The following is a 24,512-nucleotide window of genomic DNA, read 5'->3' on the forward strand; positions in this document are numbered from 1 at the left end:
AAGGGCTCAGGTGGAGTCAGCAAACTAATTGAAACCTCGGGAGGGTCTGGGGAGCCTTGGAGTTACAGCCAAGGCCCTGAGTGAAACCAGGGGACGTCCTGCTTGTGACCGTCACCTGAGGAGCAGGCAGTCCCGTGGGACGGAGCCCTTCACTGCAGCCCTGACAGCGTCTCCAGGCAGTCGTGTGGGAGCTGAGTTGTGTGGTGGGACATCCAGCTGGCGTCACAGAGAACTGTTTGTTGTGAAGAAATACCCCTGATACATTTGGTGACCAGAAATGTCAGAAGTTAAGGGTTTTGTGTGAGTACAACAGAAGAAACAACAGTGCAGAAAAACTGTGATTTTTTTCTTAAAAATATTAATTTTGTTAAAATTTACTCCAACACTGTGGGGACAACACTGTCAGGCTCTCTCACCCCTTCAGCGAGAGTGACCCGGGACGCCCTGTGCTCTCACTCAGGACTGTGTGCTGCTCCGCCCCCTTCCATGGACGTTTCTGACTGCAGAGGAGCCCACCTTGCAGAGGCCCCCACAGAAGCTCCCGTGAGGCTCAGAGCATAACCTCTGGGCCCAGGGGTTTCTGTCTCACTTCTTTGTCATCTGAGCCACTGTGAGCGATGGAAGCTGCTCCCACTGCCATGCTCTGTAGCACAGTAATAGTCCCCCTCGTCCTCAGGCTGGGCCCCCGAGATGGTGAGGGCGGCTTTGTTCCCAGAGATGGATCCAGAGAAGCGCTCAGGGGCCCCAGAGGGGCGGTGGTTTGTGTCATAGATGAGCGTGCGGGGAGCCTGGCCTGGGGTCTGCTGGCACCACTTAGGGTAGTTACTATTGGAGACTGACCCAGAGCTAAGTCCACAGGTAAGCGTCACTGTCCCTCCTGGAGACACGGACAGTGATGTCTCCTGGGTCACCACAATCTGAGCGCTGGACCCTGAAAGGAAAACAGACACATCAGGAATGAGAAAGGAAGGCACAAGGTCCCTTCCAAAGCTGGTCTCTGAAATGTCCATGAACCTGGGCAGAGGGTGAGGAGGAGCAGGAGCAGGAGAGGAGTCCCGGTCATGGTGTCAATGTGTCCAGGACACTCTGGCCCCACAGCTGACACTGGACACTGTGGCGGCTCCTTTATCTCCCTCAGCTCCCTGGAGGGAGGGTTTGTGTTTCAGTCATGCTTGATGCAAATCTCAGCTCTTTATTTCCCCACCCTCAATTTCGTGCATCCTCACCCAGGGCCCGCTCTACTGTCGGGAGTCAACAGCTGGCCTGCCTGTGGGCTCTGAGTTGGTCCCCTGGGAGGAAGCACCTGCTGTAAAATGTACCTCAAGCCCGTGAGCTTGTTGCCTTCAGGGTCATTAAATCTGAATTGACTGCAGGCCTTGTTCACCTCAAGTGGACCCACAGCGCCCCCTGGTGACAGCCTCAAAAAAATAATACCTATGGTGTGAATTATGTAGAGCAACTGTTGTATTTCTTTCAAATCTGTTGTAAACTTTGAACATCCCACTTTATTGTCCAGGTATCACCAGGCTCATGGTCTTCCATCTCTGTGAATACTTGTTGGTTCTTTTTCTCCCAGTTCCTGGAATTCAATGTAACTGTTAGTCTGTTCTTCAGCCCAACTAGTGGGGTTTTAGTCACCAAGTGTCATTTGTATTTCGGTAAATTTTCTTCCATTTGAATTTATAATGTACATTTCATTTCTGAGGTTCACTCCCTTTTCACTCGTTTAAACGGTGACCATAAGTGTTGTCAAGGTAACTTCATGATTGTCTTTTAAAATCCGTGCCCCATGATTTCCACCTCTCAGTCATCTCAAACCGAATGCGGGTCCGTCTGCCGGTTGCTATGAAGCCGATACTCAACAAGCAAGTACTGCTGGGGCCACATGGCTTCTTTGAAAAGGGTGATTACATGTTACTGGGAGACAGAGTCAGAGAGAGAGAAGGACAGTCTTTATTAAACAGGGATTAACGTGTTTTCCATGTAAAAGTGCACCCATGTTTCTGTGAGTATTACTGACAGTGTTATTATACCCAATATTATACCTACGGTATGTTACCATCATACCTCTGTAGAATGACCATCCTTCTTTTTTCCTCAAAAATTTGGGCAAAAAACGTGCGCATTATACATGGCAAATACAGTACATTATCTTGGGCTTGGGAAGGACCAGGCACCTTTCCAAACTAACCAATCCACTTCCCAAGCTTTCCTGGGCTGGCACAGATCCTCCCCTTAACCAATCCATTTCCTGCATCTCGCGGGGGTCTGTGTCCCACATCCAATCCAATCTTTTCCCCAGGCTGGACACTCCTCTGTTTTAGTTCCTACTGTGCCTGCTGCAAAGTTGAAGCAAACCCCACCCCATGCCATCTTGGCCTCTACTGGGCATGTGCCCACCAGGAAAATTTCTTCTGGTGTTTTATCCTCCCTGGGTAATTCAGCAATCCTTCCAGCAGCAATCCTTCCTGCCCACTCTGTGGATTCAGAAGTCACCTGGGAAAGGAGTGGAGCTGTAGCTTTCTCACACAGCAGGCCCAGTGTCTGATTCCTCTCCACAGCCCATTAGGTTCAGCAATGTCTGATTCCATTGGCTCCCTTCCTTGATCAACATCTGGTTACCAATGCTAACACAGCAATGAGATAAAGGGAGACAGAGAACGCAGGGGTGGGTGTGTATAAGGAGAGACAGAGACAGAGGGAGACAGGGAAGGAGCCCAGGAGAGAGTGGACCTGTGGAAGTCAGGCTTCTCATAACCACACTGAATGGCCTCTCATCTCTTTGTCCTACTCTGGTGTTAGAAAACAGTCAGAAAGTCCATCCAGCCCCAAAGCAGAGGGGATCACACAGGGTGGGGGAATAGGAGGCGGGAACACTGGGAGTCACCCTGGGGCTCCCAGCACACTGGCCCCAGGAGGCACTTGGCTCTGAGTCTGTCCACACTGGAGCCCTGGAAGGTTGCCCGCCCGAGGGATGATGTCGGAATTTCAGGTATCTTCAGCCTTCTCAGGTGCCTGGGACGCAGGTAGGAGGATCTGTGAGTCCCCCTTGATCCAGAGCAGACCTGGTCTATTTGCACTGAGTTCTGTGCTCCACCAGCCTCCATGTGTCCCTCCCACTGCCCAGTCTGTGCCTGAGTCCTGAGGATCCTCCCCCAAGGTAGCAGGGACCTGAGGTGTTTAGAGCCCCACACACCTGACGACACAGTAGGAGGCGGATGCTGGAAAGCTAACAATCACAGACTGGGAGACTGAGACATTTCGAGAAGATATAACTGGTTTAGGGTCCCCTCACTGGTGAGAAGGAGGAGCTGGACACCAAGTCTGTGTCCTCAATGCTGAGGCCCTGGCTGCACCCAGGCCCCCCCAGGGCTGGGGGTGGGTGTGACACTGTGTCAGTGTGTGGAGAGTGGTCGTGGTGTTGGGTGTGGCACGGGGTGCTGGTGAGCAATGAGCAGTCCAGAGGGACCCTTGGGAACTTTTATTCTAGGAGCAAGCACAGGTGGGGACCTGAAGCAGTGATCTCACTTCCTGGTGATGGAACAACACAGAACTTGGCACCCTGGTGACCAGCAGCCACATGCTAGAGAAGCTTCTCCTCAGCTCACTTGGTGGCAGATGCTCTAGAGACAACACGTTCACTTGTTTTGTCCCCAGGGTGGGAGGCACTGGCCTCAGGAAATCACGCAATGACAGCGACCTCACACTTTGCAACTGTTGTCAGCCAAGACGCCTCTGATCCTTTCCCGAGGGACCCAAAGATGACTCAGAGAGGCTCAGGGGGTCCAGTTCCACCTCAGCCACCACTCAGATTCCACCAGGGCAGCCCTCTGTCCCCTCTGTGTCATGTGTGTGGAGGTGAGGAGTTCTCGTGGGCCGGGCCCACACCCACCCTCCACAAATGCAGCCTGAGGGGGACCAGAGCCTGGCCTGGTGGTCACTTTCACACCCCAGTACACAGCTGGCAGGATGTGGAGTGTGGGGCGCCCTCTGACTGCAGTTTATCCTGAGCCGGGGTGGTGAACCTCCTGTCCCAGGGGTACAGTTATGGGGAGACACAGGGCTTAGCTGCTGTGGGAGCAGAGAGTCAAGTGGGTAGGAGGACCGCATGGAGGGCGTGGGAGGCCTTCAAGGCCTCCGGATCAGCCCCTGGTCACGGTCATTGCAGAGGTGCCCTCAGGATATGGGGAAGGACATGATCCATGGGCCACCTCTCCACCTGCCCTAGTGACATGCAGCTGGGCCACAGCACCAATAAGGCCTGCAGAGGCACAGGGTAAGTGTGGCCACTGGGCGGGCTGTTGTCTTCAATTAAAAATTCCTGGCTGGCTGGTGAACACCCTCAGCCCAGTTGCTTCCCACACAATTCCCCGCAGTCCCTCCCACGGTCTCCATATGGTCCAGAATCTTCGGCCCCAACCTGGATCCCTGGGCTCATCTCCCCTGGACTCGGCTCGAGGACCTGGCACTTTCCGAGGCAGAGACCGACAGTGAGAGGTCCCTGGGAAGTGCGGTGCCTGGAGCCTGTGGGGCGGGGCCGGGTCTGCTCACACAGAAAGGAAACCCGGACCTGGTGCTGGATCAGGAGGGAAGTCTGGCCTCAGACCACCCACCTGGAGGACTGCAGGCAGGGAAGACGTCCTGAGCTGGGCCCTGGGCTGACGCTTCTCTGGAAGCTCAGGCTGTGGTTGGTCTTTGGGGGCACATGGAAAGGCAGGCACATGGGTGATCTTTTCTCATCTTGCAGCTCCAGCCCCAGCCAGCAGGCAGAGCCAGCTCCAGCTTCAGCACCTGCACATCCTGAAGTGCCAGGTGAGGGGCAGAAGCCAGTGCAGATGTAGGGGCCGCTCCAGAACCAGAGGAACGTCCGCCTCCGGAGCTGCTCCAGAGCTGCAGGCCGTGCCAGCAGCAGCATCCGTTCCTCCTGCAGCTCTGCAGGCTGCACGTGCACACAGTGCATGGCGGGCCCTGACCCTCTGACACCTGCAGGGGGTCCCTCCTTGCCCCTCCAGAGGTAACAGAGATTTTCCTGAAATGTCTGGGGCTCCTTGTCCTGTCCCTGCACAACTCCAGTCTCTGCCTCCACCTTCGCAGAATGACTGTTCTGTGACTCCCTGACTTCACGTGGCCATTTACTTATATGGACACTGGTCACGTGCATTCAAAGGGCCACCCTACAGTAATACGGCCTCATCTCTGCTCAGACAGCATTTGTAAATAATGGCACATGGTGAAGTACTAGGTGTTAGGATCTTCGCACACTTCCTTTAGTGCACAATTTAACTGCCAACATCCGGGAGGAAGGATCCTTCCCCAAATTTTATATTTGTAGAAATATTGCTGAAAACAACACATGTTATTGCATTTACAATAAAATGACTCATGATAAAAACATAATCTTGACTAATATGGAAAAGAGGGTTCTTTCCTTACGAGGAAATGAGTGTCACTTCAGTCCTCAGTTCCAACTCCACAGTTCCTGTTCCCCCTGGAGTACAGAGGATGGTGGACTGCTTTTTCCAGACAAATTTCTTCCTGGCATGTCCAAAGGAGAACAACGCAACAAACATTTTAGTTCATGGGATGCATGGACAGTTTTTATGGAGATCTGATTTAATTTAGTTGAAATTGGTAAAAGGTAATGGCCTTGGTGGGTTTCACAAGTCCCAGTGAAGAATGCAAAATTCCTCTTGGTTTTACAAATTGACTCAATATTCTGAAGTTTGCAGTATTCTCTTCATCTGTGTCACATGTTTCTTGTCAAAATTTAAGGTGCCCTAAAAATTGTTTATATTTCAAACAAAAGTTTCCTGTGTTTTCTTATTCCCTGTGTCAGTTTAGTAACAGGCAGATATGAGGCTGTGCTGCGTGTGCAGATGGGCTGAGTGTCTGCGCAGTGGGATGCAGGGGGTCCCCCTTCCTCCCCTGCCCTGGGGGCAGCTCTGCTTTACTGTGTCAGCGCTGCCCGGTCCCCACACTCCCAGACCCTCAGGCCTTTCAGTGAATGGTTACTTAGGACCAGGAGACCCTCTTCCCTACGGTCCTCCCTGCTCCAGGCACCCGGAGGGATCTTTCCCCTTATGTCAGGCAGGTGCTCCCTGCTTAAAAAGATCATGAATTCTCTCGCTGCTTTTTGAACAAAACACTGTCTGCTCCGAGGAGAATCCAAAGCAGTTTGGTCACTTCAGGGAGGACCGGTCCTGTGGTGGAGGTGCCCAAGGACACAGAGCCTGCGGTCTCGGAGGCCATTTATCCCGGACTGGTACCATGTGCAGATTTCATGAAGGGCGTTGGCCCTGGAGGAGGTGGTTCTGCTGCTTCAGTGATGCAGGGGCTGCAGTGCAGTGAGCATTTTGTACATAATACTCAGGCCCCAGGCAGATGTCAAGATGGGCCTTTCTCATTGAAGAGGATTAGCTCAGGAGGAAGGATCCACCGGCTTCTAGGGCAGAGCCTTCAGAGTGGAGGATTCAGCACTTGGCAGATGGGGCCCTGCTGCAAGCTGCATCCCAGAGGCACGAAAAGGACAAGCAGGGACAGGGGAGGTGGTGACAGTACGGTCATTGTGTTAGGGTCCAGGATATCAAGTTCCATCTCCCAAAGACCCACTCTTCCTAGAATTCCCTCAGCCCCTTCATGGGGGCGAGCACCAGAATAGAGGCTGCACCTCACGGTACCCGCTGCAGTCTCTGCAGCTTATGGGACTCTGGGCACTGATGGAGGAGAAAGTCTTTATTTTTCTGTCCACACGGAGACGGTTTCCTCATACTTCCCCTCTCAGTTTCCATCTCTGAGGGTCAATGTCAGTATTATGTTTCATGTCCCAGAGTGGTGTTGCCCAGGCTGGCCCTGATGCTGTCACTGCTGTGGCCCTGGAGGGGGCAGGGGTCCTCCTTGTGGCCCCAGTGGAGTCCCTGAGCCTTAAGTTTTCCTTATAAGGGTTGTGTGAGTGACACTGACCTTCAGGTTGCCATGTGCATGCGTGAAGTAAAAGCTCTCAGATTTGGGCTAGAGTGAGATTTCATTAGTTTTCGGATTTTTTAAATCTCTTCATACTTACCTGTTAAAATATTGGCAGACTATTTACCATATGATAAAGACAAAAAGAATCAAGCATGAGAAATAGAGTTCCCCCGTGTACAAAGAAAATGAAAAGACACATAAGGAACAGCGTCTCCCCATCGTAATAAACACAAACGCAGACGAAGGAGACGCCACCACCAGCAGCTCCAGGTGGCACATCGGGTTCACGTCCACACGGCAGATCAGAGCAACCACGGGCTCTGGAGAAGAAATTGATAATGCAGAAAATTTAAATGAAATGAGGATAATATGAAAATGAAAAATATATTAAAAGAGGTACAGCATATAGTTTCCTAGGGAGAAAAAAAGAGGTTTCAAAAATTGATGAAAAAATATACTTTCCTTAGAAAAAATCAAAACATATCATAATGGAAGTATTCCACACACACACAAAAATATAAGATAAAGTTACTTTTGCAAACAACAAGAAAAACTTGCAACTTGATCTTTCAAAAGTGTCTGCTACATGCACATTTTTCCAAACCTTGAAAAAGTGGAAGCTTTCCTGATTCCCACAGAGAGCAGGTGTAACAGTGACACCTGCACCGGACAGAACAAATGCAGAAAAGGGTCAATTACGGACGATAACGTGACACATGATCCAAATGTTCTAGATTAAATATTAACCCAGATCCAACAGCAGGCCAGTAAGTGGACACACCAGCATCACATTTGATTCCCTCCAATGTCCAACTTACATTTCAGTTGATCAACCCTCTCACAGAGCACATCATATTACCAGACCAGAGGATAAAATGAAAACCACTCAACAGTTTCAGAAGTAGCCTTTGAAAAAAGTATAAAAGTAATTTCTAATAAAAACACACACAGTGTGACCACCAGGAACATTTGCAGTGCAGGAACTCACACTCCCTCCTCACATGCACGACTGAGCCCCACACTCAGCTCTCAGCTACTGAGGTAGGAGAGGCACATTCTCGCAAAGATCAGGAACTGGCCACTGTGACTTCACTTGCGTTGTCACTTCAACATCACACAGGTAGTATTAACAATGCAGGTAAACAAGAAGAAACCCATGCTTGGATCGGAGCACTGATGGGAACAGGCACATGGTCATTCCCCAGCCCAAAAGGTCGGCCACAGCCCAAGGTGCTGCGGGGCGAGTGCAGCTGGGACAGAGGCTTCTCCCTGGGAGCTCCAGGGACAGGGGTTCACACTGAGGGCCAACGAGAGGGTGGCAGCTCTGAAACATCCAGGAAAGAAGTCAGTGGTCACTGACAGAGATGCAGGCCACCCAGTCAGAGTTTGGGTCTGAAGTGACCAGAGATGGTGCCCCCAGTCCAGCTCCTGCGCTTCAGAGCAGAGCCACTCTGTGTCCCCAGCTGATGGGGAGCTGACTTCCTGTTTTGTCTGAGACCTGTTGTCCAGGAAGGGGCTGTGTGAGGTGCTGTGAGGACAGCTTGGGGGGTAGGGGTGAGGCAAATCTTTTCCCCAGGGGCTTCCCTGGAAGAACCTGGCCCAGGGTGGCCGCACTAGAAGCAGAAGTGCGGGCCGGGTGTCCTGAGTGGCAGATGCCAGGATATCCCCTCAGGGCAGATGAGAACGGGCTTCTACTGGTCTCAAGTCCCACAGGCCTGCAGCTCTGTGTGAGCACAGAGAACACTGTCACAGAGTGGCTGTGAGAGGCACCCTTGTCCTCAGCTCTCAGGCCAGTGAGGGTCAGGGACCCTGAGCTACCAGACCTGATCCTGGGAATGGATCGTGGGCCACACAGGGTGGATCTGTCCTGAGTGATGGGCAGGGTGGAGGCTGAGAGGGGACATGTTGGTAACAGCACACACTCTGGGCCTTCTTGATGTGCACCGACAGGTTCCATGTCCCTGGTTCTTGCTGACCCATCAGGACTCTGTTCCCAGCACAGCCTACCCCTGACACACAGGACCTTCCCCTTGTTTGAGAAAACTGCTCACTGTGTTGCTGCCACAGACAGACCTCAGTGGCAGTATTCAAAGGATGTGACAGCATGTTCTCATCACAGTTCCCTGTGGTGGGTCTCAGACCTGAGTTTAGACCAACCAAAATGAGAAGGCAGCTGTCTTCTCAGAGGAGTGGGGACTGCCCCGGGGAACTGCACTGCAGGGGACAGCAGGTTTTTGTCTCACTTCCCCACGGCCCTGCAGCACTGTGGGAGCACTGCTACTACTGTCATAGGAATGGCAGTAATAGTCGGCCTCGTCCTCAGCCTGGAGCCCACTGATGGTCAGGGTGCCGACACTGCCAGACCTGGATCCAGAGAAGCGGTCGGGGATCCCCGAGGGTCTACTGTTAGTATCGTAGATGACGGTTTTAGGAGGTTTTCCTGGGAACTGTTGGTACCAGTATACATAATTACCACGCCCAATGTTGGTGCTGCTTCCAGTGCAGGAGATGGTGACGGTCTGTCCTGGGTTCCCAGACACTGAGGGCGGCTGAGTCAGCACAGCCTGGGCCCAGGACCCTGGAGGAGGGAGACACACAGAGATGGTGATTCTGTGTCCAGAGGCAGGAACAGGAAGAAGACCCCCAAGCATCCTCTCAAGGTCTCCTCCCCTATCCCCTTATCCAGTCACCTGTGCAGTGAGCCAGGAGGGTGAGTAGGAGAGGGGACCAGGCCATGGTGGAGTCCATCCCTGAGTCCTGCCTTCTGTGGCCCCACAGCTGAAGCAGAGCTCCTCCAGACCTCTCCCTTCCCCTCTTCATACTCTGAAAGAGGGAGGGCCCACTCATGCAAATGAGACCCCCCGCCCCCATTTTTGATCCCTCCCTGGGCCCTCTGTCAGGTACCTATGCCTGGGGATTTCAGGGGGGTTGGGAGAGAGACTGTGTGAAGCCCAGGACATGACAATGTCACAGCTGTATCCTGAGCAGAGGGCACTAGACAGTGTCAAGTCACAAGTCCCAGCTCTGAAGACCCCAGACCTGCAGAAACAGTCCCTGAGCGCCCCCTGGTGCCCAGACCTAGACACACCACTGTGTGACATGCTGGCTGATTCCCATCACAGACAGATCCTGCCTCCCCACAGCCCTGTTCCCTGACCTGCTTCCTTAGTAGTGGTCCCGGTGCCCCCTATGGGGGATCCCTGTCACTCCAAGACACCTTCATGTCCTAATCAGACTCCTCAGGGTGAGTCAGTCCACTTGTCCCTCAACTGGTCTGTGGGGTCAGCACCGCGCTGCTGCTTTCCCTCATGTCGTCTTCCCTGGAGCCGGGTCAGGCCCAGAGCAGTAACTGTCCCACGGCAGCATGAGCCCTATTTCAGGACAGTTTTATTTTTTACTGTGATTCCTCCCCTGTTAGAAATTAATCACTGTTTCTCCAAGGCACAAAAATACTCTTTCAATGTTTTTCCTTTTTTTCAGCAGAAATTAGTATATTTTTATGCATATAATTTTGCCCAAACTTTCCCTATGACCTGGTGTGGGGGAGGTTTGCCTGCAGAGCCCACCCCTCCACTGCAGATGAGAATAAGTCTGCCGAGACATGATCTGCTTGGGGAGGAAAGGTGGCCGATCTCTGAAGGAGAAGGACCAAAAGCCACTTCCTCAATGACCTTTTATTGCGTTTATTTGCAAAGAAATACAGGGCCTCTATGTAATGCTCATCAATCATTGTCAGGCACTAATAATCAAACAATAGATAACCTGACCTTGTCTTGGCAGGACCAGCCACACAGTGCCGCCTGCTGTTCTCGGATCCAGGGCCCACCAGCCCCTGGACTACACCCCACACCTCTGGAGGGCAACCAGATTTGGCCCTGGTACCTTTGAGATGTCAGTACCAAGAACAGGGAATGAGTGGGTTTCTCCGTGGGGCTGGAACTAAGACATTATTGTCTCTAGATAACCAATCACTTCCAGGTGACTACATGGATGAGGCATTCACCGTGTTTGTGTCGCCAAAATATTTCAGGTTTTCTTGACATATCCTCTTGCTTGTTCTGCTTGTGCGATGCCATTTCACATAGATAGAAACATCTAAGATAGAAACATCTTAATCCAAGTTCGAGGCTCAAAACCTTCACCGCACTCTGCTGGTTCACACTGACAGAGAGTCTATGGGATCTACACTTATTCGATGACAGTGTCTTCTCGGTGTGCTTTGGAGACACTGCTGTTCCGTTCCCACCCCCGCTGCCCAGGTACTGGCGGGCTGCGTCCCTCTCGGTCTCCGTACTCAACGCCGTCAGAGAGGACGTGTCCTCCTGCTCTCCTCTCCGGCCTGTCATGTCCCTTCAGAACTATTCTGATACTTTATTCTTTCCTCCTTTCTCTATATTTTATATTTATGATGCTTTCTCCTTTAATCTCTTTCAGTCTAATCTTAAAATTATGCGCATTCTAAAGACTGAAATCTACACCTTTACTATAAACATCCTTTTGTGTATACTGCTTCTCCTTTTCAATGTAACGGCCTCATTCCACACCGAGTCATAATCAACTTGTGTGAAAATGCCTCCAATGTTGACCTGGAAGAAAAACCGGACCTTTCTGGAAATGTCCTTGTGCTTTTCATACTTGATGGAGCTGAGGGTTGCCTCATAGGCTCTAGATGCCAAGAAACTGATGTTTTTTTAAAGCCTTTAAATAATTAAGATTTTTGTTATTAAACTGGTGCTGGTAAAGGTTAAGAGCCTGACAGCCAGGCCCTTAAAGGGACAGGGCTCCCGCCTGTTCCTGGGAATCTGGAAGTTCCTCAACGAATCCAGGAGTCGTTTCTCCTGAGATTTCTCAGGAGAAAGGGAACGCTCTGCTGTGTGCAGATGTCAGACCTCAAGGAATCATCAGCACATCCGGGGCCAGGCTCAGGGGACCTGAAGCTCCTCCCTGAGCAGCTGTGCAGGGACCACAGCAAAGTCCCACAGCGCCCCCTGGTGTTGGCAGGACACACATCCAAGTTCCCTGAAGGCCTTGGAGCCCAGCTGGTGCCTGCAGCTCAGCAGGTCACTGACTGCATCCCCATGTCTATGACAGGACTCCCCAATACTGTGATTCTGATCCACTGTGTATGGTCACAGCACAGTCTCTCACTCCATAATGGAGGCCCCACCTGTGCCTCATTCCTGACTGTGAGACACACATGCCTCTCAAATTCCGATGACGCTGTTCTTCTCAATGCTCTGCACACAGTATGTCCACAGTCCCCACACCTCCCTGTCCCACTCCCGGTGGCCACAAGCAAGTTCCCATCTATACTCTCCAGAGGCACGCAGGTTCCCCTGACTGCTGCTAGAGTTTGTCCTCACTTTATTGTGTTTTTTGCATAATTATCAGTTGTACTTCACACATACACATGTGGTGAGGCCACTCTCTGATGATAAATCTCTTCTACATACCCTCTCTACAGTAATTAAGGGAAAATCTTTGGTACCTCATTCAAGGTTTTGGTGCTGGTTCGCATTGGATCCCATATCCTCCCTCCCATTGCCCGTCTGCAGCCTGTGAACGAGCACATGTGGACCCTGGGGGCTAAACTGAAACTGACATCTGGACCCTTTGGGGTTAAATACTAGTCCAACACCCTCTCCCATTTCCTAGCATTGTTGTTACGAGAGACACTAGCAACCCTTCACCCTAATGCACATCCAGAAACAGTGTCAGCTTAGACCTACTGGGGGATAACTCTTGGCCACTGGGGAAGGCAGGAGCAGTTCTGAAAGAGCTCACGGCAGGACACCCCTGCATCCACTGGTGTCGTCGCTGGCTCTGTTTGGAGCCTCCAACCTCTGCCGAAAGTCCCAGTAAGACGTCCTCAGGAACACCATTTAGCCTGTTTTCCTGAGGGAGGTGGGATTTCGAGATGCCTTGCCTGTGAAGAACCACAGGCTCAGCTACTAGAGCTGGACACTGGCTATAAGGATGCTCACTGTCCTCTTCTTCCACCTCCCATTCTGGATGCCCCGCCCCTTCACTGAGCACCTGGTCTAGATTTCTCCCTGGCAGGGGTAGCAGACATCAGTTCCATATGCCCATGTGTTCCAATCCCATGTCCTTCTCAAGATGTGGGCTATGTTTTTATTATGTTCCCACTATGTTTCACTCTAACATTTGTCTTCATAAATCCTAGCTCTATAGTATCACTGATGTTAACCTGAAAACTAAAAGCCAATGTGACAGGCTACAAGCATTTATTTGGGATGAAAAATCATTGCAAGCCTGGGGCATAGTTTCATGCAGAAAGCCACAGTGTGTCCAATTATGCAGTGAAGGCAGTGGTTTTCATGAGATATGGGAGGAATTAATGTCATGGATAGAAGAGAAGTATTTCTATTGGTAATAAGGACCCAACAAAGAAATTTCTGCAGTGAAAATAAGCAAAGTTATTCTTTAGCTGCACACCGTGGGTCCAGTTCTAAGGAACGTCTTGAATGGTGAGCCATGTACTCAGGCTGTCTGCTCCCCCGTCAGCTGTGCAAACAGTTGTCTGGAGCAGGCAGTTGCTTTGACCCAGAACAAAGGTCAGGCATTCCTGCCCTCAAGCACCACAGAGGCTGGAGAAGGAAGACGAACAAGGAGCCTCCTCTGGGACGGGGGCTCCAGCTCCATTTCCCAGCGGCTCTGCCTCTTCTGCTTCTTTGCACCAGATTGTGAAGTTGTCTTGGGTGTTAAATGCCGGCCAAGCCACCCTCAGACCTGACTGTGTGTGTGTGTGTGTGTCCTGGTGGGAATGACCTTTCCTTTGCTGTCCTGCCCATTCCCTGTGAAATTGTGGGTGACATTGGCTCCTACTTTAAAGAGGACTTTGTCTTCACAAAATGGTGGGTTAAATCCTGTCACGGCTTAGAAATGTGGATCCGATTGCAGCCCCTGGGATCGTAGAGAACCACCCTCCTGCGTCCCCACCTGTGAGACCAGCCTCTATGAGCACTAGACGGGGATGGCAGAATCAGAGGGTGCACTGAGCCCTGGGTTTTTGTCTCACTTCCCCCCTACATGTGTCACTGTGGTGATGGCCGCTGTACCACAGAACACAGTAGTACTCGGCCTCGTCCTCAGGCTGGGCCCCCGACAGGGTCAGGGCAGCTTTGCCCCCGAGGAGGGAGCCTGAGAACCGGGCAGGGGTCCAGGAGTGTTTACGGTTTGTATTATAAATCAGTGTCACGGGGACTTGGCCAGACTTCTGCTGGATCCAGTATGGATAGTTACTGCTGGTGACGGCTCCAGTGCTGGAGGCACAGGTGACAGTGACTGTCCCTCCTGGGGACACAGTCAGGGAGGGCTCCTGAGTCACCACAGCCTGAGACCTGGACCCTGAAAGGAAAACAGACACATGTCAGGGATGAAGAATAAAGGCAGAGGGACCCCCTCAAAGGGCAGTCTCTAAAGCATCCCCGGACCTGGGCAGAGGGTGAGGAGGGGGAGCAGGAGGACAGGAGTCCAGGCCATGGTGGACACTTTCCAAAGTCCCTGGCCTCAGGCTGGTGCTGCTGTCTGGGTGTCCCTTTATCTCCTCCCCAGCTCCCTCGGGGAGGGGTGCGTTTGGTGGGGCATTATGCAAATATGATCACACAACCCCATCAAATTCTGGGTCCTCAGGAGAGTTCTTAGCTTTCCTGTGAGCAGAACGCTGTGGTTGTGTGAGCTTTCAGTCTGTCCGTTGAGGGGAAGCTCCTGCTGTCAGTCAGGTCTAACTCAGGCCACGCAAGTGGGCGAAGGACCCTTTCTAATGGACCCATTTGAGTGGGTTTCAGCCATGCACCTCTGAGAAGACCCACAGCGCCCCCTGCTGATGTTCTTTGGGGAACATTCAGGGAGGTGGGGACTGCAGAAAGATGGTGGCCTTTTTGAATGGATAAATAAACAAACAAACAAATAAATGAAAGCAGTTCACCTATTCCTGATTTCTTGCAGTTTTCTTTTTTAATTTTACATTTTGTGTTTTCAGTTCTATAATTCCCACTTGATTTGTTCTCGTGACCTCTATTTAAATTCTGAGTTTTCTCCTTTTCCATTTGTACCAAGAATGCTCACTGTTGCCCTTCAGCTGGATTTCAGGGTCATTGCCAGACTGATGTCTGTCACTGTGTATCCTCATCACAGTCCCCTCAGTGTCTGTGTCAGGTCACTCTCATTTCTCCTCAAGCTTTTATTTCCTGCTTCTTGAAAAATCAGGCGGGGTTTTACTGGATCCAGGACTCTGGGGGGTCACAGGAGGAGCCCCTGAGTCCCATCCCCTCTGTCTTCCCTCAGGCCCCCCTCCTGCGGAGCTGCAGCACAGAAGGTCAGGGGGTGGGTGTTCAGCTCCCACTGGCCCCACAGGGTGGAGCCCTGATTCCACTGCTCTGCGCTGTGACACCTTCCTGAGGACAGGGAGGCAGTGGCTGTCACCTGCTGGTTCCCTTCAAGCAGGGTGACAGACACACCAACACACTGCTGGTCCCTGCTGACCTCAGGGAGAGAAGCACAGGGCTGAGGGGAGTTTCTGTGCTCAGTGGGGTGGGCACTCACTCCCCACTAGACTCGTTGGCCCCCTAACACCAGGAAAGGGGGGGACACCTGCAGTGGTACCTCCTCTCCCTTCACCTTGCCCTGTACCCCCTTATTCAGTGCTGTTAATGCAGGTGGGGATCAAGGCTGTGCTCTTCATGCTCCCCACAGTCTCCATCAGCAGGCGAGGGGAGCATTAACTCTGCCTGGTGCCACATCATTCAGTCTCTTTACTGAGTGATGAAGTTCAAGTTCAGCCCACCTCTGAGTGGCTGGCATCATGGGTGGGAATTTTTGTCTGGTTAGAGTAACAAGAAAAACATGGTTTCGCAAAGTATGTTGGGGAATGTTTCTTTCTCTTCTGTTTTCTTTCAAACTGTGTGTTCACTATTATTTCCCATTTAAATGTTTACTAAAATTTTTTTAAAGTCTACCTGTGCCCAGATTTCTGTTTTTGAACTTTGAAATAAGAATGGTAAAGAACTGAAAGAGCTTTCACGGCAAACAGGAAAGTAAACAGAACACATCTCTCATTCTGTCAGACATCACAGCAGACACACAGGGCACGCCGTAACTCGCTTGTGATTTTACAGCCAGTGTTGATATTATTGCAGATTCAAAATTAACTGCACAGTATTTGTGGAACATTAGTCCAGTGATTTTGATTAAGGTGATGTATTCTGAAATATAAATAGGAGAAGCTGTTCAAATCTAATTTGCAATAACGAGTGAATCGTTTCTCCATTATGGCCATGACAGACGACATAGTGTTTCCTAACACTCTGAGGTCTCTGAGTCCCTGCCAGGGAGCCGAGGCCCCAGGGAGCCAGGTCACAGGTGTGGGAACCCTGTTTTTGTTGTCATGCCACCGGGATGTCTGAAACCGGGTCCACAGTGATTCTGTTTGCATTAGGAAACCACGTAGCAAATGGGACATTTATGTTGCACCATAAAGACAGACAGGGGTTGAGACCATGAGGTCTCTGGGTTCACAGCACAAGTGATAACAGAAGCCAAAACCTGAACCAGTGTTGGTCACAGTTGGGGACAGGACAGTGACGGGTCACTAGAGAGGGGAGGGCAGATGTTCACTTCACGTCCATGTGGCATGGGAGCTCTTTGTGGCCAGGGGGTATGAAGGCCTGTGACTGTGCTAATCAGCCTCCTCATCAGGCTGGTCCTCACAGGTGGCCAAAGAGGCCTCGAGCACCAAGTAGGGGCTAGTGAAGAGGCATGACTCTCAGGGACATTTGTCCCAGGTCCCAAGGTGGAGTAGGTGACCTGACTTGAGATTTTGGGACCATTGCCATGGCAACACTCAATGTGTTTGCCGACATATGTTCAGGAGAAGGTCATGTAGGATCTGGGGTCATCAAGAGGTCCACGGGGGTCGGGGGTGTGACACAGGAACAGGGGGAACACCCGCTCCTATTGCCCCACAGCCCAGTCCACACCCCAGGTTGTTGACACACTCCAGTGGGGTATGAGAGGACAGGGGGACACAGTCAGTGCCTGTGGGCTGAGGAAACACCACTCACAGGGGTCCCCGTGGTACTGAGTGGTGGCAGCTGTGAGAGCATTTCATCCATGGACAAACTTCACCCACGTGCCTGGAGCAGGCTCAGCATTTCCCCAGCAATAGCACAGCATTCTCACCCTATTGTGACCCTAACAGATATCTCTGGGCCACAAGCCACTAGTGGCGCCTTGGATAACCCTCTTACCCGATTTAGCTGGAGGCTTAGGGACTCAGAAAAGGCTCCAGGCCAGCTCTGTGCATGGAATTCCTCCTGGGCCTGAGTCTGTGCCAAGGATCTCACCTCCTAGCACCTCGTCAGTGCCACACAATGCTTTGCAGCCAGCCTTGCCCTCAGGAGCCTGGGAGGAAGGACAAGGTCAGTGCTCTGCCCTCCAGGACACCAGAGTCTCTGCTGTGGTGGACAGTACCCCACTGGGAGGGTTCCCAGGATCTGGGAAAAAAGAGCTCTCTCCTTATTTCAGGAGAGAAACAGAAGTGTCAAATGCCCTCTTCATATTGCACTTGGGAAACAGGTAACACTTCAGTAACATCATGAATAATTCATTCTGTGTTGGTTCTGTTTTCCTGAGACTTCAGAAACATGGACTAAAAAATACAGACTAGACCCACTGTAACCCTGGAGACACTTTCAAGTAAGTTTGCAAATAGAGGAGTTGTTTTTAAATGTTCATTTGCTGTGAACCAAAACTCTGCTAGGCTGAGGTTTTTGTCCTACTTCCCCATCTGTGTGTGTCACTGTGAGAAGCACCACTGTACCCAGTCACACAGTAATAGTCGGCCTCGTCCTCAGGCTGCAGCCCAGAGATGGTCAGGAGCCCTGCATTGGCCGAGGCATCTTTGGATCCAGAGAAGCGGCTGGGGACCCCGGAGCCCTGGTGCTTGTTTGAGTCTGAGTAGTAGTTCAACAGATACCGGGGAGGGCTCCCTGGCTTCTGCTGCAACCAGTTTATGTAGTAGCTGCCAACACTGGAGCCACTGCTGAGGGTGCAGGTGAGTCTGGCTGTGGCCCCAGGAGATGCCGAGAGGGAGGGCGGCTGAGTCAGCACAGGCTGGGAGAGGGAACCTGCAGAAACACAGACACTTGTCAGTGCTGGGGCAGAACCAAGGGAAGTCTCTCAGGAGATGGAGCAGGAAGGGAATAAACTTGGCAACTGAGCCCTGGTCCCCGAGACCGTCCCTACCTGTGCAGTGAGAGAGGAGCAGGAGGAGGAGAGGCGTCCAGGCCATGGTGCACACAGCCCCTGAGCCCACAGTGGGGCTGGGCTGCCCAGGCCTCCTTTTCTCCCCACCCTCTGCCAGGGGAGGGGCTGTCCATGCAAATGTGTGTCCACCCAGGGGCTGCCCAGCCCCTTCCTGAGCCCTGGGGCTGGAGCTCAGCTCACACCCCAGAGTAAGGAGAATAAAGATTGATTTGGCCCTTGAAAGAGCCCTTAGATGAAGCACCTGCTGAGGAAACTCAAACGTCTCTGTTCAGAGGACTCTGACTGGCCATAGAGGACACAGCTGCTGAGTAACCATCATTGAGCACAGGGTGGGTCTCCCCACAACCTCGCCCCGCCCAAGCTCAGCTTTTTTCCATGAAGGGTCCTCACTGAGCAGATGAGTGGGGACTCCAGGGCATTCCCCACAGCACCCCCTGCTGGCCACAGAGAACACTCCTCCCCATGGCCCAAAGCCCTGAGAGTCCTCTTGATTTCTGTGTCTCTTTCTAGTCATACATCCATGGTCTAATTTCAAAAAAAAAAAAAAAAAAAACAAGAACGACCTCATTTTCTAGCCCTTCCAACTCTGGGTATTATCTGCAGAAAATAAAAACACTATTTTAAAAACATATCTGCAACCCCCATACTCAGGGCAGCATTATTACAATAACTAAGATATGAAAACCACCAAAGTACCCTTAAGGGGATGAACAGATAAGTAAAACATTATTTATGAGCAATATATAATGCTATATAAATACTGTACACTGAATGATGTTCTCCCATGAAAAGGAATGGCATCTTGTCATTGAAACAACATGGATGGGCCTTGAGGACATGATGCTACAAAAAGGGAATCGGAGAGGAAGACAAAGAGCAAACGACCTCACTTACCTGTGAAGCCCGAGGGAACAAAGCAGAACCAGACTGAGAAATGAGCTGAACTGTCGCAGCTGCAGAGAAGAGGTTGCAGGCTGGGGGAGGCGGGCGTGGGGGAGGGGAGACGGGTGAGGACGGGCCCAGGGTCGGACTGGCAGGGACACGGTACATGAGTCACGGGGCTACAATTCCCCGCATGGTGACAGCAGTTAATAAAAGCATATTTGAAAGTCACAGCATCAAGAGAGCAGATCTTAATATTACCGTCATAAGAAGAAAAACAATGCAACCATGTATGGTAAAGGCTATCAACTACACTTATTGTAATGATCATTTCTCAATGTTTGCAAATATTGAATCATTATGTTGACAACCTGGAAGTAAAATATGAATTATACCTCAATAAAAAAAACTTATTTCAGTAAAGCTTAAGAAAATGTTGGGTCACATTTGTTTTCTCGATCGCTCAGAAATCCCTAATTTGCCGCAGCCGGCCTGCCCAGCCCTGCCCTTCTGTGTCTGCGTCCACCTTGGCCCTGACCAGACCTGTAGTGCGGGCAGCCCCCGAGGGTGTAGGTGAGCGTGGGGCATAGACAGGTGGGCAAGGACTCCACGGAAGGTCAGGATGCAGTTCAACTTCCTCCCCTAGGGCCAACGGCCAGCTCCACAATCATGGGCAGTGACCGCAAATGTAGCACTTTCCTTCCCACCCGTGGACAGTGTGTCCTCCTGAGGAACAGCCACAACTCAGAACCCGCTCCCGTCTGCAGGGAGCGCATCCATCAGGTGCTGGTGCCGAGTCTGCCCCCAGTGGATGCTACGGCGCCTCTGAAGACCTGTCTGGGGGGCTGAGGACCTGGGGCGCCACGCGGAAGGAGCACCTCTGGAAATAAGAGTATCCCCTGTTGCTGGGAAGACCGGGCACACCGCTCAAACAGAAGACAGTGGGCCAGCCAGGCCGGGAGGAAGCTTCCAGAAAGCCTCAGAACAGACAGGCCCACACGTTACCTCGTATCTCACTGTCAGTCTCTGGGCTCGATTTCACCAAAGCTCCTCTGAGTTGTTGTTGTTGTTGTTGTTGTTGTTAATATTCTTACCTGTTGCCTGTTCTCATTACCGAGTCCTGGGTCACGGGCCCTGCCTCCAGGGTTTTAGAGCCCTTGTCCCCAGACCGAGGTGTCTGGGTCACCATTTCACAGTCACACTTTGATGCTTTCCTGTCTGTCATTCCCTCTCCTGCCCACAAGGGCAAAGATTAGACACAGTAAAGATAAACTCACTGTGACCTGTCATGCTTCTCTCCTCCCTCTTCCTTGTCAGTGCCTTACACTAAGTAGAAAACAAAAATAACTAAATAAATGGTAAGCCATGATAAATTTCCTTTAATTCATAATCTACCCTCTATGCATGGCAGTGGGGACCAAAATCAAGGTCGAGCATAAACTGAATCATTATTAAAATTAGTTAATAGATACAGGGGATTCTTGTCTTATTATCTATTTTGTGTGTTTGGGAACTTTTCCTTAGTTTTATTTAAAAAATTACATCAATAGTGACTTACAAAACACCAATGAACTGTGTTAACAAGATCTAAAAGGAGAGCATTCTCATCTTTCACAAATTGAAGGTAGATGATGATGATGGTGATGATGATGATGATGATGGTAACATGTGCAGGACTGAGTTGGCATCAATCCTGAAGGCAGCATCCCGGCTTCTCCGCACTCTCAGATCTTTAGCCCATGAGGCGCCCGCTCTGACCTGCCTAACCACTGCCGTCCCCGCTCCTCCTGCTGGGGCGGGGCTGGGGGGTCTACCCTGTGTCCAATAAAACAGGGGCACGGTGTGGACTGGGAACTCACATTACCTCCACCCAGCAGCTGCCTTTTGGGACTTCCCCATTTCGTGTCCATGTTCGAGTACACGGTGTGAGTATCTCTCTGCCTCCCCGTGCCAGCTCCCCTCCTCCCGCCTCCACCATTCACCTTCCTTTGCTTCAACTACAGCAGGTTCCTTCCAGCTCCCAAAACTGCGCCTGCTGCTCCCCACCCTGCAGTACTGTCCTCTTGGCACCCACCTAGCATTTCAACAATGTCATTAATATTTTGGTTGGCAAAGAACAGCATATTTCTAATATATTTTTTCAGTTTCTTGGGTCCATTTTTCTTGCAACAATGAAAACAGAATTCATGGCATGGTCTCTTGCAGGGCACCATCCCCATGAGGTGCTGGTTCCTCCTTACCCCTGTGCCCACATTGATCTAATCAGGGGAAGATTGAGACACGCTGACCATAGGCTGAATGTGGAAAACCAGATACATCCAAGTGCAAACTTCCATTTTCAACAAGTGCCAGGAAGACATTGTGCAAACAAGGAGCAAGACATTCAGGAGAAATGGTTTTGGACCCACGGAGTCACCACAGGTTGTGTCAGTAACTCCCCTGCCATCTGTGGACGCTCGGCACCCTGACTGCCCTGCGAGTTCATATGCCGGGACTGTGATTTCGTATCCCCTGACCATGTTTGTGCCCAGGCTTTTCAAAGGGCAGATGGTGCCTTGGGACCTCTTCTCACACTGTAACTGTGTCAGCCACTACTACAGAGTCATAGGCAGCACTTCTCCAACCTTGTCCCCCAGGTATGCCCCCAAGAGGGTCAGGGCAGCTTTGTTGCCGAGGACGGGCCCTGAGGTCAAAGGTGGGGGTCTGAGTGTCCAGAATTGCTTCTTGTTTGTATCATAAATCAGTGAATGTCCTGGGTGCTTGGCCAGACCTCTGCTGGCACCGGTGTGAACAGTGACTGCTGGTAAATGCTCCAGTGCTAGAGCCACAGGTGAGAGTGACTGTCCCTCCTGGGGACATAGTCTGAGAGGGCTCCTGAGACTCACAGCCTGACCATTAAACCCTGAAATAAATAGAATCACGTGTCAGCAATGAAGAATAAAGGCAGAGGGATCCTTCCAAAGGCTGAAGCCTCCACAGACCTGGACAGAGGGTGAGGAGGGGGAGCAGGAGGAGAGGAATCCAGGTCATGGTGGACACTCTCCAAATCCCCTGGCCTCAGGCTGGGGCTGCTCTCTGGGTGTCCCTTTATCTCCTCCTCAGCTCCACTGGTGAAGGGTATTTTTGGTGGTTCCCTATACAGAAAATGAGCTCACAGCACCATCCCTACCTGGGTCCTGGGCCCAGTTTGTAGCTTCACCTGCAGGAGGAGGCTGGGGCTGCTCTGAGCTCTGAGTCGGTCACTTGGAGGAAGCACCTGCTGTCACCTCTAACTCGGGCCATGAGCATCAGCCCAAGGACAATTTAATCACAAACCTTGGAGTTGGTTTCAGCCACTGTAGCCCTGAGAAGACCCACAGCGCCCCCTGCTGACATTGTCTTCAGCATATTTATGATGAAGTGAATGATTTCCACCACCAATCTATAAACACATAGCAGAAAAATACATAAAATAACAAATAAGCATTCCATGTTCTTGCTCCCTCCAGACAGTTGTCCTTTTACATTATATCTACGGCATTTTCGGTTCTACATTTTCATCTGGTTTCTCTTTATGACTTTCCATCTACTGTGAGGTTCTCTCCTGTCCCCTCCCTGGCCTGTATCCTCACCCAGGACCTCGTATCTTAGACCCTGGTCCCAGAGATGCAGTTCTCCTTGGCCTGCCTGAGTGCAGGAGCCTCGGAGGGACAGGAATGTCTCTGGCCCGATTCCCGAAGAGCAGAGTCTGTGCTGTGGGGGACCGTCCAGTAGACACACTGTGCATCAGCAACGCTTCCAAGGAGAGTGTGTGTGCGTGCAGTTGACCTTTACAGGATTCAATCATCCTGAACAAGACTCTGAGAGAGCTGAGTTTTTTAAAAATAGTTCATTTCGCATTGTGTTTTCTTCATTTTGATTTGTCCCTCTACACCCTCTTTCACCTCCACCCACATTCACCCTGGGCAGGCCAAGGTTTTTGTCCCACTTCCCTCTCTGTGTGTGTCACTGTGAGAAGCACTGCTGTGCCTGATCGCACAGTAATAGTCGGCCTCATCCTCAGGCTGCAGCCCCGAGATGAGCAGGAGCCCTGCATTGGCCGAGGTGTCTTTGGATCCAGAGAAGCGGCTGGGGACCCCGGAGCCCTGGTGCTTGTCTGAGTCTGAGTAGTAGTTCAACAGATACCGGGTACGACTTCCTGGGATCTGCTGGAACCAGTTTATCCTGTATCCACCAACACTGACATCACTTCTGAGGGTGCAGGTGAGTCTGGCTGTGGCTCCCAGAGATGCAGAGAGGGAGGGCGGCTGAGTCAGCACAGCCTGGGAGAGGGAACCTGCAGACACACAGACACTCATGGCTCCTGGGGTCGGCATAAAGTTTAAGCCACTTAGGGAGATAAGCCTTGGGAGCTGACAGAGGATCGGTGGGTGACCCTGGGCATCTGAAGACTCACCGTACCTGTGCAGTGGGAGAGAAGCACGAGCAGGACAGGGGTCCAGGCCATGGTGCAGGCAGCTTCCTGGGGCCCCAGATGAGGTCTGAGGTGGGCCGGGCCTCTTTTATCTCCCCCGTTGGCTGGGAAGAGGAGGAGCTATTCACTCTTATTTGTTTCCCCTGATGATGATCAACCTGTTCCACCCTCAAAACCAGACACCTCTGAGCCTAGCTGGTTGGACAGGGAGCTGATGTGTGAGACTGGGTTTCCCCCTGGGAGGGTCCAGGGTGGAAGCAGCTGCTGGGACCTTACCCAGACCAGTGAGCAGCAGGTTCTGCCCAGCCCAGTGGGGATGCAGCTGCAGGGTCCCGTCAATAACCATAGGCCCCGAGCCACAGCAGGAGGCACCCACTGTCGCGTCCCCCTGGACCCACAGCACCCCTGCTCTCACTGCTCAGAATTCATCTGGGGATGGAAATACCTGGTCACTGTCGGTCCACTGAAGTCCATGGGCACACCACGTGCTACCTCCCAGGTCTCTGATAGAAACAAACCACCTTTTCTAGTCATGGGTCTCCTGGAGAATGAGGGGAAGGAGACGTGGAAATAAGAACCACCTTCGCATGCGTCCAGAGCTCTAGGAGGGAGAGTGCAGAGGGCTCTGGGAGCCAATCTTTAGCTGCCAGTTCAACCAGGGCCCCAGGGAGGGGGTTGGGATCAGGGCTTAGACTGCACAGCGGGGTCGTCCTGGAGAACAAAGCATTTCGAGAAGACGGGCAGGTTTGTGAGACGGTGTACCTGGCTTGGCAAATACTCAGACATGTGGGAACGTGAGGCACTGAGGCAGAGCCTGCAGACTGAGCAACGCAGTGTAGGAGGGCAATGCACTGGCTGGGCGAGGGAGCACAGGGGATCCAGGTTGCAAAGAACCTTCTCTGTCCTAATGAATAATCGTCAAATATGC

At 51.7% G+C, this 24,512-nt stretch overlaps 2 gene segments (V, D, J or C); both read right to left on the reverse strand.

The window, feature by feature from the left end:
- Positions 1-596: 596 nt before the first annotated feature.
- LOC114489324 lies at positions 597-23,675 on the reverse strand. The segment is given in 4 exon segments: positions 597-641; positions 9,935-9,943; positions 17,812-18,110; positions 23,572-23,675. Coding segments are annotated over 4 exon segments (399 nt in total).
- Positions 13,962-14,521, reverse strand: LOC114489323. The segment is given in 2 exon segments: positions 13,962-14,331; positions 14,418-14,521. Coding segments are annotated over 2 exon segments (414 nt in total).
- Positions 23,676-24,512: the final 837 nt, after the last annotated feature.

This window comes from Phyllostomus discolor, unplaced genomic scaffold (genome assembly GCF_004126475.2).
Source record: "Phyllostomus discolor isolate MPI-MPIP mPhyDis1 unplaced genomic scaffold, mPhyDis1.pri.v3 mPhyDis1_scaffold_7, whole genome shotgun sequence".
Lineage (NCBI taxonomy): Eukaryota > Metazoa > Chordata > Mammalia > Chiroptera > Phyllostomidae > Phyllostomus > Phyllostomus discolor.